Below are 17,434 nucleotides of genomic sequence, written 5' to 3' on the forward strand. Positions count from 1 at the left end.
ATCTGTATTTACCGAAAAAGATGTACACAGCATACCGGAACCCATCAGGCTATATGCTGGAAACAAAGACGAAAAGCTGACAGGATTTACATTCAGTCTAGAGGAGGTATGTAGGCAGATTGATAGGCTTAAGAGCAATAAATCCCCGGGACCGGATGGCATCCATCCGAGGGTCATCAAGGAACTGAAACAAGGAGCTGAACTGCTTCAACTAAAATCCAATCTGTCGATCAAATCGGGAAAGATTCCGGAAGATTAGAAGGTAGCGAATGTTACACCTATCTTCAAGAAAGGTTCGAGGGGAACTACAGACTGGTGAGTCTGACCTCTGTACCGGGAAAGATAGTAGAGTCACTGATAAAGGACAGCATCATTGATCACCTTGATGGAAACGGGCTGATGAGGACCAGTCAGCATGGTTTTAGCAAAGGCAGATCGTGTTTGACGAACTTGCTGCACTTCTTTGAGGGAGTAAACAGACAGATAGACAAGGGCGATCCAGTTGACATTGTATATCTGGATTTTCAGAAGGCGTTCGACAAGGTTCCGCATGAACGACTACTTCGGAAAATTGCAAGCCATGGAATTGAGGGTGATATACTCACATGGATTAAAAACTGGCTGGAGCATAGGAAACAGAGAGTGGGGGTAAATGGATAATACTCGGACTGGAAGAATGTCACTAGTGGGGTGCCGCAGGGCTCGGTGCTTGGACCCGTGCTCTTTAACATCTTTATAAATGATCTGGACATAGGTACGACGAGCGAGGTGATTAAATTTGCGGATGATACGAAGTTATTCAGAGTAGTAAAGATGCAGGGGGATTGTGAAGATCTACAACGTGACATAATCAAGCTTGAGGAATGGGCATCGACATGGCAGTTGAGATTCAACGTAGATAAGTGTAAAGTGATGCATGTCGGTAACAAAAATCTCATGCACGAATACAGGATGTCCAGGGCGGTACTTGGAGAGACCTCCCAGGAAAGAGACTTGGGAGTTCTGATCGACAAGTCGATGAAGCAGTCCACACAATGTGCGGCGGCAGCAAAAAGGGCAAACCGAATGCTAGGAATGATAAAGAAGGGGATCATGAACAGATCACAGAAGGTTATCATGCCGCTGTACCGGGCCATGGTACGCCCTCACCTGAAGTACTGCGTCCGCTCTGGATTGCCGTACCTGAAAAGGGACACGGTACTACTTGAAAGGGTCCATAGAAGAGCGACTAAGATGATTAAGGGGCTGGAGGAGCTGCCGTACAGCAAAGATTAGAGAAACTGGGCCTCTTCTCTCTTGAACAGAGGAGATTGAGAGGGGACATGATCGAAACATTCAAAGGTACTAAAGGGGATAGACTTAGTAGATAAGGAAAGGTGTTTCACCCTCTCCAAGGTAGGGAGAACAAGAGGGCACTCTCTAAAGTTGAAAGGGGATAGATTCCGTACAAACGTAAGGAAGTTCTTCTTCACCCAGAGAGTGGTAGAAAGCTGGAACGCCCTTCCAGAGGCTGTTTATAGGGAAAAACACCCTCCAAGGATTCAAGACAAAGTTAGGACAAGTTTCTGTTGAACAAGAACGTGCGCTGGTAGGGCTAGTCTCAGTTAGGGTGCTGGTTTTAGACCCAGAGGGGCCGCCGCGTGAGCGGACTGCTGGGCATGATGGGACCACTGGTCTGACTCAGCAGTGGCAATTCTTATGTTCTTATGACACTGTGTTATTTGGCACATCAATGAGAGCTAAGAGTCAATTTCATCTAATAATAAAGCACAGTTACTTACCGTAACAGGTGTTATCCAGGGACAGCAGGCAGATATTCTTAACGTATGGGTGACGTCACCGACGGAGCCCCGGTACGGACACTTTTAACTAGAAAAGTTCTAGTTGACCGCACCGCGCATGCGCGGGTGCCTTCCCGCTCGACGGAGGAGAGCGTGGCCCCCAGTTAAGATAAGCCAGCTAAGAAGCCAACCCGGGGAGGAGGGCGGGTCCTAAGAATATCTGCCTGCTGTCCCTGGATAACACCTGTTACGGTAAGTAACTGTGCTTTATCCCAGGACAAGCAGGCAGCATATTCTTAACGTATGGGTGACCTCCAAGCTAACAGAGAGGGGAGGAGGGATGGTTGGCCATTAGGAAAATAAATTTTGTAACACAGATTGGCCGAAGTGTCCATCCCGTCTGGAGAAGGCATCCAGACAATAGTGAGTAGTGAACGTGTGAACTGAGGACCAAGTGGCAGCCTTGCAGATTTCCTCGATGGGCGTGGAACGGAGGAAAGCCACAGAAGCAGCCATAGCTCTGACCCCTGTGGGCCGTGACAGCACCTTCCAGTGAGAGGACCAGCCCGAGCATAACAGAACGCAATGCAGGCAGCAAGCCAGTTGGAAAGCGTCCGTTTAGAGACAGGACGACCTAGACGGTTAGGATCGAAGGTCAGAAAGAGCTGAGGGGACGAGCGGTGAGCCCTGGTGCGATCAAGATAGTAAGCAAGGGCACGCTTACAGTCCAGCGAATGCAGCGCCTGTTCCCCAGGATGAGAGTGGGGTTTGGGAAAAAAGACAGGCAAAACAATGGACTGGTTGAGGTGAAAATCCGAGACCATCTTGGGAAAGGAACTTAGGATGGGTGCGCAGAACCACCTTGTCATGGTGAAAATCAGTGAAAGGTGGGTCGGCAACCAGTGCATGCAGCTCACTAACCCTCCTGGCAGAGGTGATGGCAATGAGGAAAAGCACCTTCCATGTCAAAAATTTGAGTGAAGTAGTGGCAAGAGGCTCAAACGGAGGTTTCATGAGGGTTGACAAAACCACATTCAGGTCCCAGACGACTGGAGGAGGCTTCAGAGGTGGTTTGACATTGAAGAGGCCTCTCATGAACCGGAAATCAGGGATGAGCCGTAAGAGGTTTTTCCGAGGACAGGCTCATGGAACGCAGTGATGGCACTGAGGTGGACTCTGATGGAGGTAGACTTGAGGCCAGCGTCGGACAGAGAGAGCAAATAGTCCAATACAGTTTCCACCGCCAATGAGGTGGGATCGTGGTGATGCAGTAGACACCAAGAGGAGAACCTGGTCCACTTCTGATGGTAACATTGGAGGGTGGCCGGTTTCCTGGAGGCATCTAGAATGCGACGGACAGGCTGAGACAGATTCTGTGGAGAGGTCAGCCCGAGAGAAACCAAGCTGTCAGGTGGAGCGAGGACAGATTGGGATGTAGTAGAGACTGATGCTGTTTGTGTAAGTAGAGTAGGAAACACAGGAAGAGGAATGGGCTCCCTGGAGCTGAGCTGGAGGCAGGAGAGAGAACCAGTGTTGGTGAGGCCACCGAGGAGCGATGAGAATCATGGTGGCAATTGTCTCTGCGGAGTTTTGAACAACGTCCGCAACATCAGAGGAAGTGGAGGGAAGGCATAGAGAAACCGACCCGTCCAGTTGAGCAGGAACGCATCCGGGGCCAGACGATGAGGAGAGTAGAGTCTGGAACAGAAAAGGGGCAGTATGATGGATGTGAGGAGCTGCAAAGAGGTCCACCTGAGGAGTGTCCCACCGATCGAAGATGGAGTGGAGTGTGGTCGGATCCAGAGTCCATTCGTGAGGTTGAAGGATGCGGCTGAGATTGTCGGCCAGGGAGTTCTGTTCGCCCTGGATGTAGACAGCCTTGAGGAAGAGATTGCGGGCCGTGGCCCAGGTCCAGATGCGGATGGCCTCCTGACAGAGGAGGTGAGAACCGGTGCCTCCTTGCTTGTTTATGTAATACATGGCGACTTAAGGTTGTCTGTGCACAGGAGAAGAACCTGAGGGTAGAGAAGGTGTTGGAAAGCTTTGAATGCATAGAACATGGCCCTGAGTTCCAGGAAGTTGATATGATGTTGACGTTCCTGAGAGGTCCAGAGACCCTGTGTGCGAAGTTCTCCCAGGTGGGCTCCCCATGCGTAGGGGGAGGCATCCGTGGTGATGACCATGGAGTGAGGGGGTAGATGAAAAAGCAGACCCCTGGAAAGATTGGAGGAGTTCACCACCATTGAAGAGATCGCTGAAGAGACGATGTCACACAGATGGGATGAGAAAGAAGGTCCGTGGTCTGAGACCATTGGTTGGCTAGAGCCCACTGAGGTGTTCTGAGGTGGAGTCGTGCCAGAGGGAGCACATGGACCGTGGAAGCCATGTGGCCCAGGAGGACCATCATCAGCCGAGCAGGGATGGAGTGATGAAGGAGCACCTGGCGGCAAAGATGGAGTAGGGTCTGTTGACGGTCGGAGGGGAGAAACGCCCTCATCAGAGTGGTGGTCGAGAACTGCTCCAATGAACTGAAGGTCGCTGTGTGGGAAGCAGATGCGACTTGGGGTAGTTGATCTCGAACCCAGAAGATGGAGGAAAGAGATGGTGTGTTGAGTGGCTTGTAGCACAAGCGGAGACGTAGGTGCTTTCACCAACCAATCGTCCAAGTAGGGGAACACCTGGAGGTTGTGAGACCTGAGGAAGGCCGCCACCACAATAAGGCACTTGGTGAACACCCTGGGCGATGATGCGAGGCCAAAGGGTAGCACTTTGTACTGGTAGTGATGGTGCTGTATCTGAAACCGGAGGTAGCGACGTGAAGTCTGATTGATTGGAATGTGAGTGTAGGCCTCCTTGAGGTCTAGGGAACATAGCCAGTCGTGTTGAGAGAGGAAGAGGGTAAAGCGTGGCCAGGGAGAGCAATTCTGAACTTTTCCTTGACCAGACACTTGTTGAGGTCCCTGAGATCGAGGATGGGACGGAGGTCTCCTGTCTTCTTGGGTACCAGGAAGTAGCGGGAGTAGAATCCCTGACCCCTTTGGTCTTGGGGGACTTCTTCGATGGCATTGAGAAGAAGGAGGGATTGGACCTCCTGAAGGAGGAGGGGGGTTTGAGAAGTATGAGAAGCAGACTCTACGGGAGGATTGGCTGATGGAAGAGTCTGGAAGTTGAGAGAGTAGCCGTGGCGAATGATGTTGAGGACCCACTGGTCTTATGTGATGACCTCCCAACAGCTGAGAAAAAGTTGCAGGCGTCCTCCGATAGGCTGAGGAAGAGGTAACGCCGGTGAGAGACTGGCTATGCCCTGGAGAAAGGAGTCAAAAGGGCTGAGCAGGTTTTGACTGAGGGAGAGGCTTGGCAGGTTGATGAGATTGGGAGCGAGCCTGAGTTTGATGTTGCTGACGAGGTTGGCGAGGTTTGTTGCGGAGGTGGCTGAAGAGGTCTGGCGGAGAACCTACGTTGGAAGGAAGACTGTTGTCTGTAAGGGCGAGCAGGCGGAGTCTTTTTCTTTGGTTTGATGAGAGTATCCCACCTCGTCTCATGAGCTGAGAGTTTCTGGGTGGTGGAATCCAGGGACTCTCCAAAAAGTTCATCACCAAGACAAGGTGCGTTAGCCAGGCGGTCTTGGTGGTTAATATCGAGGTCGGAAACTCTCAGCCAGGCTAGACGTCTGTTGGCAACAGCCATAGCAGATGCTCGAGAGGTCAGCTCAAATGAATCATAGATGGAGCGCACCATGAATTTTCGGAGTTGGAGCAGACCGGAAATTTGGTTGTTGAAAGAGAGGGACCTTACGTTCAGGCAGATATTTCTGTAGAGAAGAAAGTTGATTCACTAGGTGCTTCATGTAGAAGGAGAAGTGAAAGGTGTAATTATTGGCTCTGTTTGCAAGCATGGCATTTTGATAAAGGCGCTTGCCAAATTTATCCATTGTTTTTCCCTCTCTGCCAGGAGGAGTGGAAGCATATACACTGGAGCCCTGGGTTTTCTTCAAAGTGGACTCCACCAGAAGGGATTCATGGGGTAGTTGGGGTTTGTCAAACCCTGGGATAGGAATGACCCTGTAGAGACTGTCCAGTTTTCTAGGGGCGCCCGGTACCGTGAGAGGGTTTTCCCAATTCTTATAGAAGGTTTCCGTAAGATGTCCGTGGACGGGTATCTTGAGAAATTCTTTGGGTGGTTGCTCGAAGTCTAGGGCATCCAGGAAAGCCTGTGACTTCTTAGAGTCAGATTCCAAAGGTATAGAGAGAGCCGCTGACATCTCTCGAAGAAATTTGGTGAACGAGGATTGTTCAGGCTTGGAACTTAATGGGTTCTGCCGAGAGTACCGGCATGGATGTGTTCAATGGCACCGATGGAGTGGACTCCGATGGTATGGAGCGATGCTCGGGGCCGGTCCAGGTACCGGAAGTAGCGGGGCCAACATTGCCGGCAACAGATGTTGGAGCTGTTGCTCCTGCAATTGGGTTTGGGAGTATGGCCGCTATGCGGTCGTCCAGAGGAGGCACCGGTACTGCTTTTATCTTTTTCGGTACCATAGGTGCCGCTTCACGCCCCGGCGATGAGGAGGCCGATGATGAGGCACTCACCGATATCGGGGCGGAGAGTTTGCGGGGTCGGCGCGATGCCGGGAGGACCGGTGTCGCCGTTGTGGCAAGAGGGCGCTCAAGGGAAGTGGAAGGCTTCTTAGCCGGCTTACCTGGCGCTATCGACCCCGAGGAAGGATCAGGCGGTGTCGATGAAGTCGGTGCCGACTTCGGTGGCGCCGTCGATGGTGTGGCAGATTCCATGGCAGAACCGGTGCCGAAAAGAATATTCTGCTGGATCTGCCGATTTTTTAACGTACGTTTTTTAAGAGTGGCACAGCGGGTGCAGGTGTCAGCCCGATGCTCTGGACCCAGGCACTGTAAACACCAATTGTGTGGGTCAGTGAGAGAGATCGGGCGTGCACACCGCTGGCACTTCTTAAAGCCCGGCTGAGGGGGCATGAATGGAAATACGGCCTCCGCAAAATCAAATCCGGAGGCCTGTATGTTGGCAACAGGCCCCGCCGGGGCCGGCCAGAAAAATAAGGAAAAAAACTAATTAATTAATTTTTTTTTTTTTGAACGAAACAAAAAGAAAACCCGAAGGGAAAAGTAAAAAGAAGAAAAATACGCGAGCGGGAAGGCAAGGAAGGAGATTTCAACAGCCGTTGAAAGCACATGCGTCTTCTTCGCTCCGCGGAAACGAAGAAACTGGGGACCACGCTCTCCTCCGTCGAGCGGGAAGGCACTCGCGCATGCGCGGTGCGGTCAACTAGAACTTTCTAGTTAAAAGTGTCCGTACCGGGGCTCCGTCGGTGACGTCACCCATACGTTAAGAATATGCTGCCTGCTTGTCCTGGGATAATAAACTATTACTCATTATGACAGGGGTTGCCATACAACATATAATGAGAATCGTGGTGTTAGGCAGGCTTAGGCGTCTGTCCATGAGGACAGACATGATTCTATATAGGACACCTGTGTGCGATTCTCAAAAGCCGCTTAGGTGGCTTCTGAGACTGGGTGTCCTATACAGAATCTGGCCTTAAAGAATGAGTTGAAAGTTGCAGGGTGGGAAATGGAGACGGAAGAGGGTGGTACAAAATTGTGTGGTCACTCATTTTGTGCTCAGAACACCTCCCAAAAACTGAACTGTTTCAGCGTGATTTTTAAAGACGATCTATATTATAATCATATTTACTGGACAGTGGAAGTTCAAAAAGGTTGTAGTTCAATGAGCTTACAAAAACCCCACCAATGATACACAGTAACATGGACCATATTCTAGATGTTTGCTCTGCTGTCTGACTGCTGTACTCTAGGAAAAGGTGTCCCATTTCTCTCAGAGTACCTATCAGCAATCCAGCCTCCCACATGTAAATATAAGCAAAACCTAAAAACTCTAGGAGATATTAATTAATCCTTTATTACAACTTTGCACTAGATGTATGGTAATCCCTACTCCACCCTCCCAGCATTTTTGAAATTATATTATAGGGGATTATATAAGAACATAAGAACATAAAAAGTTGCCTCCGCTGAGGCAGACCATAGGTCCATCCTGCTCAGCGGTCCGCACCCGCGGCGGCCCATCAGGCCCATTGCCTGAGCAATGGTCTATACCTATCTATACCCCCCAATCCCTTTTTCTTCTAGGAATCTATCCAAACCTTCTTTGAAACCATTTAATGTTTTCTTGTCTACAACAGCCTCTGGAAGCGCGTTCCATGTATCCACCACCCTCTGAGTGAAAAAGAACTTCCTAGCGTTTGTTCTAAACCTGTCCCCTTTCAATTTCTCCGAGTGCCCCCTTGTACTTGTGGTGCCCCTTAATTTGAAAAATCTGCCCCTGTCTATTTTTTCTATGCCCTTCATGATCTTGAAGGTTTCTATCATGTCTCCTCTAAGTCTTCGCTTCTCCAGGGAGAAAAGTCCCAACTGCTTCAATCTGTCGGTATATGGGAGATTTTCCATTCCCTTTATCAGTTTGGTTGCTCTTCTTTGTACTCCCTCAAGTACCGCCATGTCTTTCTTGAGGTACGGCGACCAGTACTGGACACAGTACTCCAGATGCGGCCGTACCATTGCACGATACAGCGGCATGATGACTTCCTTCGTCCTGGTCGTAATACATATATATATATAGCTTGTATGTTTTTTTTCTTTGGTTTTATGTTTCAATTGTATTTTTTGTTGAATGTTTTACATGGTAACATAGAAAATGACAACAGATAAAGACCTTTGTGACTGCGCAGCGCTGCAAGCGTCTGGTAGCACTATAGAAATAATTAGTAGTAGTAGTCTGCCCAATAACAAAGTCATTGCATCTGCTGCAAAATAATACACACTATATATTCTTGATAATGATCTGCACTTGCCATTTTCAGAGCAGAGACCATAAAGGTCTGCCCAGCAGAGCACATACTTCCTAACTACAGGAGCTGCTGTCAAAGCCCACTCCAGCCCAATTAGATATGTCTAATCATAATCAGGGCCTTATTTCCCAAGTACTGGAGTTACCAATTTTGTAATCCACCTGAGGGGGTGATCTCCAGTCCAATGAAATATAAGTTTTTGCTAACTAAATAAATGTTTTTTGCTAGAATAAGAATATAGATTTTACCGCCCCCCCCTCCCCCCCAAAAAAAAAAAAAAAGAAGATGCTTCACAGACAAGAAGAGGAAAGGGAGGCTTTGAAGGTTTTTTTTTTTGTAATTCTCAACCAAAAAAACTGCGAGGGACCAATTTAAGTCGCAAAAGATAACTCAAATACAATCATGCCAATTGTTAGGGTAGGTAAAAAAAGTTTTCTTAAAAGGGCAAGGCCCGGCTTACAGGAAAGATGGTGGCTGCAGTTCCAAGCAGCATTAGGGCATGGTGATTGGTCTGAGGCACATCCGAGCCTCGCACACATTGCACCACTAGCTCCACATTGAAACGTTCCTCATCCAGCACATCTACAAGAAAAAGGGAGAAGATATCAGCATGTCTCTGATGCAGAATTGCAAAACAGAACTTTGATACAGCAGATTCAAAAATTATACATTACTATATGTAAGTTTCAACTACAATTGTATATACAAGTAATTCATAGTACATATAATATTATATGTACATGAATTACTTGTATACACAATTGTAGTTGAAAAATTTAATAAAGACTATAACCCACCCAACTCCCCCCCCTCACCATATACATGTATCTGAGCATGAAAATAAAAAAGCTTTTGAAAAGGATGGTCTTATTTTGAACAGCTGATTGTGAAAAGAAAACTTTTTTTCTTTATCCTCTTTCAGCCCAGGCTGATAATGTCTTAGTTTTACTAATCTTGTTGAGACCACATTTGGTATGGATCTCACTTTTTTACCCTCCTTTTTATCCATAATCACCCAGCATGGTTTGATGTGTTGTGGGCTTCAAACACAATTACTATTCATTACTATTAATGCTCATTGAAATTATGCATACTTCACTTGTTTTTTAAATAAAGGTCTAGACTCAGTCATCTTTACACACCACATACACTTCTTTATTCACTATGCACACACTGTCAATTTTAAGTCACTTCTATATCTTAGCACCTCTCATCACAAACAATATACAGTACTCATTTACACCCATAGAACCCCTGAGGAAGACACATAGGTCGAAACACGGAGCGTGTTGGGTCTCCTTCCAAGTTGTGGATACAATTTATTGACTCTTCTATTTTGAATAAAGGTCTCAATCAGCAACATCCGTCGCCACAGTTTTTTGGGCTTGGCTTGGACTAGTTTTCTTCTCGCCTTTTACATGTACTATCTCAGCTATGATCCTCCTGCTCACACTGGCCCTGTTAGATACTGGAGCATGCTATAGTCAAAACCTTACAAGAAATGGCAAGAGAAAACTAATTCCAAGCGTGGTCACTTTAGTGAAAAACATGGAGCTTCGAAATAACTAAGGGAATAGGGACATCATTTGCCTTCCAGGTGCCTCAGCAGAATATTTAGAGGTTAGTTAGAGAAATGCCAAGGAGAAGTGGATAACTATTGTATAAGTGGATAATTATTGTATAACTAACTTTGTAGAAACCTTTTTATTGAGTTAATACATCTGTGACAAGCTGTATCCTCTCTTCATCAGATCAGGATAACTCTTGAAAGCCAGTCAAAAATATATTAACTTAGTTAACTTAATGGCCTGAATTCTGAAAGCGATGCTGTAATTGACAGGCACCTGAAAAATGGCACTGGTCACGTGGCACTCCAATTATGGTGCCGTTTTCAGAATCAAGGCCTATGTCGAAGGTAGGCACTGGAAATTGTTACAGGGAACCCCCATGTGAAGGTAAAGGAAGCCTTGCAGTGCCCCAGAACTGATGAGCAAAGTAGGGAATTGTCCCAGGAGAAAAAACAGTAGATAAATCTAAAATTCCTCCTAGGGCACTGCCAAGAAAGAAAATGACTTTGCAGAGCAGTGCACAGAAGTAGGTAGGGACTCCTCATGCCTATTTACCTTTTTCTAAGCAGCAAGTGAAAAGCAAGGTAACAGGATTACAAATCCCATCAGGCCAAGGGCAGAGAATTCCTAAAGCCAGGACTGGAACAGTTCCAGTGCCTAGCAAATCCAGAACTGGTTTGAACCAGCTCAACAAGCACCTGAGCTCAAAATTAGCCAGAACTAAAGGCTCACCTGCACAGGCAGTTAGATTTTTCATGCTACTTACCCTGAATTAATAGAGTGGGGCTGAGGCACAGTAGGAAAAGTTTGGAGTTTGTCAAGAGGAAATTATTGGTGAAGATTCCAGACTAGCTTCTGGCTGAAATAATTTTTTCCCCTTTGTTCTATGGAACTTGCAGGAAAAACCTGCATAGCCTAAATCAAAGCAGGACTGAGTTGTTTTTCTGTGGGGCTGTTTGGGGCAATGCCTGAAAATTGGTTATCTAAGGCACTGCTGATCACAGGACACTGGGGAACTCTTTATTCAAAATCTAGTGGAATCTTGGTTGGGATTTTTGTACACCAAAATCTACAGGGCGGGTACAGATCCCAATACTTCTGGGTATTTTGGTTAATAAAACCCCAAGGTGAACTTTTCCCCAATGAAAGGACTTACCAGAAATCATAGCAGAAGCTGTTTGAACAAGCCAGGTGGCAAACAGTTGCTGGGCCGGGAAGGACCTAGCACAGTGTGGCAGGTGGGCTGAGAGCCTCTGAAAGGGCCATTAAAAGGCGGAAATAGAAGCCAAATAAAGGAAACAAATGGATTGTTTTTTGTTTTGTATCTTGTGAATGGACTATTGTTTGCTTGTATTTTTGGAAATCATTTTGAATTGCTACTAACTTGAGTTGAATGCACCAAGTCTGGTGTGAAATAAAGATTTATTTTGTGGCACCTAGGTGTTTTGCACTATTTTAAACTTTACTGCAGTCCTTCCCAGCTACCCATACCTCGCTTTCGCTCAGCCGAGGTCTGTGTGGCTTAGGGTATTGGCCCCTGGACACGTCCAAACGGCCACATAATATAGGCTTGCATGTAGGCCTACATTTTCAGCACCTACCTTTGACATAGAATCATGCTTAGCGGTGACAAATGTCAACCCTGCCCATCTGCATGCCATCTAAAATAATCTGGAGGTGGCCAAGGGAGAAACTACAAGGCAATTTTGCTCTTGAGAATTAAGCCATCTAGAAGGGGCAAAGGGGATCAAGAGCTCATAAAGCAATGTGGTAAAACACTATTAAAAATTTTACAGAATATAATTAATAGACAGAGGCTATACCATGCAACTACATATCAACAAAACAGTCCATAAAGCCTTAGCAGTCATGCATAACCTAAGACAAATCTGCAAATTCTTCGATAGAACACAATTCAGACTACTGGTCCAAGCACTAATATTAGGACTACTATACAACTTCAATATCATATACCTACCCTGCTCCGCCACCATGATAAAACTACAAACAGTGCAAAACACAGCCCTCAGACTGAAGTACGACCACATCACCGCTGCCTACCAAGACACACACTTGCTACCTGTACAAGCACAAATACTTTTCAAATTCTCCTGCATGCTCTACAAAACCCTACATGGCAATGGACCATCCTACCTGAACACTAGCCTAACTCGAAACAACTCTTCCAGACCAAGGAGAACTCTTCACTCATGACTGACTACTCGCCACGCAAGCAGCAAAACTAGACAGCCACATCTCCAATTTACTGATCTCAGTGCCAAACTACAATACCTTCAAGAGGCAAATAAAAACCAGGTTATTCAAGAAATATGTGAAGACAAACTCCTGACACAATCAATAACCTCACCAGACTATAAATGTTCCAACCAATAACTTCCCTGTAATCCTTCTGGATATGACCAGATCTCATCCTTTTGTAATCCACCTAGAACCGCAAGGTATTGGCGGAATAAAAGAAACTAATGTAATTTAATTAGATAACAAACTAGGGGCTAGGGTGCATCTTTAAGATAGGGGAGTAAATTTGGTAGGCTCCTTCCTTGTACCTTTTACCCTTCAAATACATTATATGGGTGAAGGAACTTTGAGAGGGGAAGTGGGAGGGATGGGAAGGAAGGAAGGAAGAGTGGTTTTTAGGAGGGGACTGGTTGGGGAGATGGAGGGGGAGAACGTTAAGGTCTGAAGGGAAGGTGCGCCTATCAGTCAATGGTTTTGTACAAATGGATTAAGAAAATCTGAGAGCCTCTGTGATCTCTGCTGCAGGAGTTATTTTGTGGAACAAATTGACAAAACTTTTCAGATATGTTTTAAACATTTCAAAATTTAAAAAGGTTTTGTAAACCATTGTTTATGGAAGCTTTAAACTAGGGAAAATGTTTTAAGAAAGGGCAGGATTTGTATGTCATTTGATAACTATGTATATTATGGAAACTGCTTAGTTATAAGCGGGTAAGAAATGCAATAAATAAATAACAAATACTTGTTATGATGCAATCCAGTTTCAGTGTTAGCACAATGTCTACATGTAACCTGAGTTTAAAACTATCACAATGAATGTTAAGATTCTGAACTCCCAATAAAAAAAGAGACAATACCTATTCAGGGAGGTATCTCGGCTTTCGGTCACTTTGGTTTTACCACAGAAAGATGGTATATCAAATCCATGACCCTTTAGTACTGAAATCTGTTTATTAGTGACAATGATACAAATAGGCCAACATAGAAACACAGCTGTACAGGTGAGCATATAAAGAAACACTGGCAGCCATAAATGATCAAGTCACCAAAGATTTTGAATTATACAATAACTCGTCCCGTCCCAGCCCCACCCCAACAAAGCAAGAAGCTCAGTCAAGGCCTTATGAGGAATCAGAAGTCCCTCTTCCTAGTCCAGGGGTCGACACTCTCAACCCTCCTGGTAATTCCAATGTGTTAAGAGTCTAGAACTACAACCACCCCCAAACCCCTTCCCTCACAAATATTTTACACATGAACTAGAGAAACTGAGTGATGCAACACTAACTAAATTTACCCTTAGTATGTACAGATCCCACTATAGGCTGTTACTACTAACACTGGTCAGCTAGTTCATTTAGAAAAAAAAAAAACTATTGGCCCGGGGTGAGAGAGAGTATAAATAAGGACCTCAAATAAAAAGAAAATGTTGCTTGTGTTTGTTTCTGGGTTTTTTTAAAATTCTTTATTCATTTTAAAACTGACAAACAAGTGATTAATATTAAAACATTACATTACTAATAAAATATACATCACTTGACATTCTTATACATATAATCCATTAAAGTAGAAATTATAACCTTTTCCCCCATCCAACAATTCTTCAATGAAATTTTCATAATACAACAGAAATCCAATCATTAAATAAAAATATTAATCATCCAATTCCCCCCCTCTCCCCAATAAAATACATGTATCCATCAGAAAGGAAAACAATGTTCATTCATTACAATAATTCTCTATTGGCCCCCAGATCTTTATAAAGTTGTTATAATTTACCTTTCTGCACAGCAAGTGCTCTTTCCATTTTAAAGATATGACAAAGTGAATTCCACCAAAAAGAATAATTAAGATTTGTATAATTTTTCAAATTAGCCGTAATGTGCTGAATTGCCACCCCTGTCATTATTAATAGAAGTTTGTTATTATAAGATGAAATTTGACTTTTTTTCTCATAGCCATGCCAAACAGAATAGTATCATAAGACAAAGCAACATGATTTTCAAGTAAACGGTTAACCTGCGTCCAAATTGAATTCCAAAATAATTTAATACAGGGACAATAAAAAAGTAAATGATCCAAAGTCCCTACTTCCAGATTACAATGCCAGCATTTATTAGGCTTAGATCTATCTAATTTTTGCAAATGAACTGGGGTACAAAAAGCTCTATGCAACAAAAAGAACCAAGTTTGCCTCATAGATGCTGACATTGTACATCTCATTCTCCAAGACCAAATTCGTGGCCATTGAGATGCAGAAATTTGCAGCCTTATCTCAATACTCCAAATGTCTCTAAGACCATTTTTTGGTTTTTTATTCACATATCCAGATAACACAAAGCAGCTTGATGTCCCAGGAAATCCGCTTGAAAATGGAACTCCAAACTATATTGGAACTCCAGACTATATTGATTATTCAGATTTTTCCATTCAGGGAACCCTACCTGAATAGCCTGCTTCAGTTGCAACCATTTAAAATTTTGTGATTTATTAAGACCAAATCTATGTTGCAGCTGTGAAAATTCAAGCAGTTTACCATCTGAAATAACGTCATTTAGAGTTCGAATGCCTACAATGATCCAGGTTTTCCATAAGATTTTAGATCCGCCAATTTGAATCTTGGAATTAATCCATAAAGATTGATTTGTAGATTTACTTATTGGAATAGGTGTTAAATTGCTAATATATCTCAATGTTTTCCAAGTATCTGATAAAATTCTGTTCTCCTTATATCTTCTAGGTATTCTAATACTGGGCACATGAACCAAATTTAAGGGAAACAAGAGACGCCATTCTAAATAGAGCCAATCCGGTGCATTCTCAGAGAGTTCTGGGAGGATCCAATACATACCTTGATGTAAAATATAGGCTTGATGGTACCTATAAAAATTAGGAAAATTTACCCCACCCTCCTCAATTGGTTTTTGAAGAGATACTAAAGCAATTCTTTGCATTTTACCTTGCCAAAGAAATTTCATAAGGATACCATTAAGTTTTTTATAAAAGGACGCATGAAAAAAGATTGGTATCATACTCATTTGATAACAAAGCATAGGTAATATCATCATTTTAATAGTTTGAACCAAGAAATATATACAATAATGGATTCCATTGCTCACACAACTCTGTAACTCTTTTTAATAAAAGTTTTTCATTCTCTTTAACTGTATCATCTAAATTATTTTTAATCATAATACCTAAGTACTTTAAGCCATCTTCTTTCCATACAAATGGAAAAGAATCAAATAATCCTTTATAACAATACACATTTAAAGGAAGGATTTCAGACTTACTCTAATTTATTTTGTAACCTGAAAATTTTCCAAATGTATCAATTAATTCTAGCAAACATGGAATATTAGTTTCTGGATTTCTCAAATAGAGCAGAATATCATCTGCATATGCTGAAACTTTATATTCCCAATCAGAATGAGGACTACCCTGTATCCCCTTTGCTTGATGAATGGCTAATAACAAGGGTTCTAATATAACATCAAACAACAAAGGAGATAAAGGACAGCCTTGTCTAACTCCCCTCTGCAAATTAAATTTCTCTGACAAATTATTATTAATATTCAATCTTGCAGAAGGAGAGCTATACAATGATTTAACCATTTGTATAAATCCAGGACCTAAACCAAACCAATCTAATGCTTGATACATAAAATTCCATTCAACTCTATCAAAAGCTTTCTCTGCATCCAAAGATACAGAAAAAGCCGGATCATTCATATTTTTGGTTAAATTTAGCATATGGAACGCTAATCTAGAGTTATTAGATGAATGTCTTTTAGCAACAAATCCTGTTTGGTGCATATCAATAATATAAGGGAGAGCCTAGGCTAAACGCAAAGCCAATATCTTAGCCAAAAGTTTACCATCTACATTTATTAAAGAGATAGGCCTGTAGTTTGAAACCAAAGTAGGATCTCTACTTGGCTTAGGCAAAACAATAGTTAATGATTCAGCCATAGTACCTGTAATACAACCCTTAGTAAGTTGTGACTGATATAAATTTAACAAATGAGGTAAAAGAAGAATTTGGAATGCTTTATAAAATTCTACTGTAAAACCATCCCCACCTGGAGCGGATCCAACTCTAAGAGATTTCAACGCTGTTTCTAATTCTTTTAGAGATATCGGCATTTCTAAACTTCTTTTTATATGAACTGGAATCTTAGGTCCAATAATTAAATTTAAAAATTCTAATCCATCCTTTTCCCTGTCCACATAAGGCTCGGAAGAATACAGATCTTTATAAAAAGTTAGAAATTGATTTAATATTTTCCCAATCTGATTTTGTATAACTCCTTTATCATCCTTAATTGCCATAATGTTATTCCTTCTTTTTTTAGTTTTAAGATAGCTTGCCAATAGTCTTCCCGCCTTATTAGAATTTCCATAATACAATGTTTGTTTGGAGAAAATATCTTTCCTAATTAATTTTGAAGATAGTTCATTATATTTACCTTTTATTTTTAAAAGATCCTGCAACGTATTATGTTCCCATTTGTTAATCAATTTAGATTTCAAAATTTTCATTTCTTTTTCCAATTCTGAAAATTGCTTTTTAAATTGTTTTCTAATATAAGCAGAATATGAAATGATAAATCCTCTCATGGTAGCCTTAAAGGCATCCCATAAATTTTCCATAGAACTATCCTCTGATAAATTAAACAGAAAAAGTTCACAAATTTGTGATTTACAATCCTCGATAAATTTTGTATCTGCAAGCATTGTATTATCAAATCTCCAAACAGGTCTATTATATTCCTGTTGATCTATTTGAAGTTAAATCTAGAGAATGACACAGTGGCGGTTACCCGCGGTTTAGCCGCCGGAAAGGGAATGAAAAATAACAGTCGCTGCGGGGATGGGGAGAAGGCCAGTGAATGGTCTTGTCTCCGCAGTGAGGCATTTAGGATTGC

The 17,434-nt window shown here is 43.3% G+C and overlaps 1 protein-coding gene across 1 annotated transcript in view; it reads right to left on the minus strand.

Annotated features, from left to right (window-relative positions):
* HEATR1 (HEAT repeat containing 1) overlaps positions 1 to 17,434 on the minus strand; it is a 693,629-nt gene that overhangs the window by 262,119 nt on the left and 414,076 nt on the right. The window contains exon 28 of the mRNA XM_033935556.1: positions 9,143 to 9,264. Within this exon, the coding sequence (XP_033791447.1) occupies positions 9,143 to 9,264 (122 nt within the window). The remainder of the gene's footprint in view (positions 1 to 9,142; positions 9,265 to 17,434) is intronic.

This window comes from Geotrypetes seraphini, chromosome 3 (genome assembly GCF_902459505.1).
Source record: "Geotrypetes seraphini chromosome 3, aGeoSer1.1, whole genome shotgun sequence".
NCBI lineage: Eukaryota > Metazoa > Chordata > Amphibia > Gymnophiona > Dermophiidae > Geotrypetes > Geotrypetes seraphini.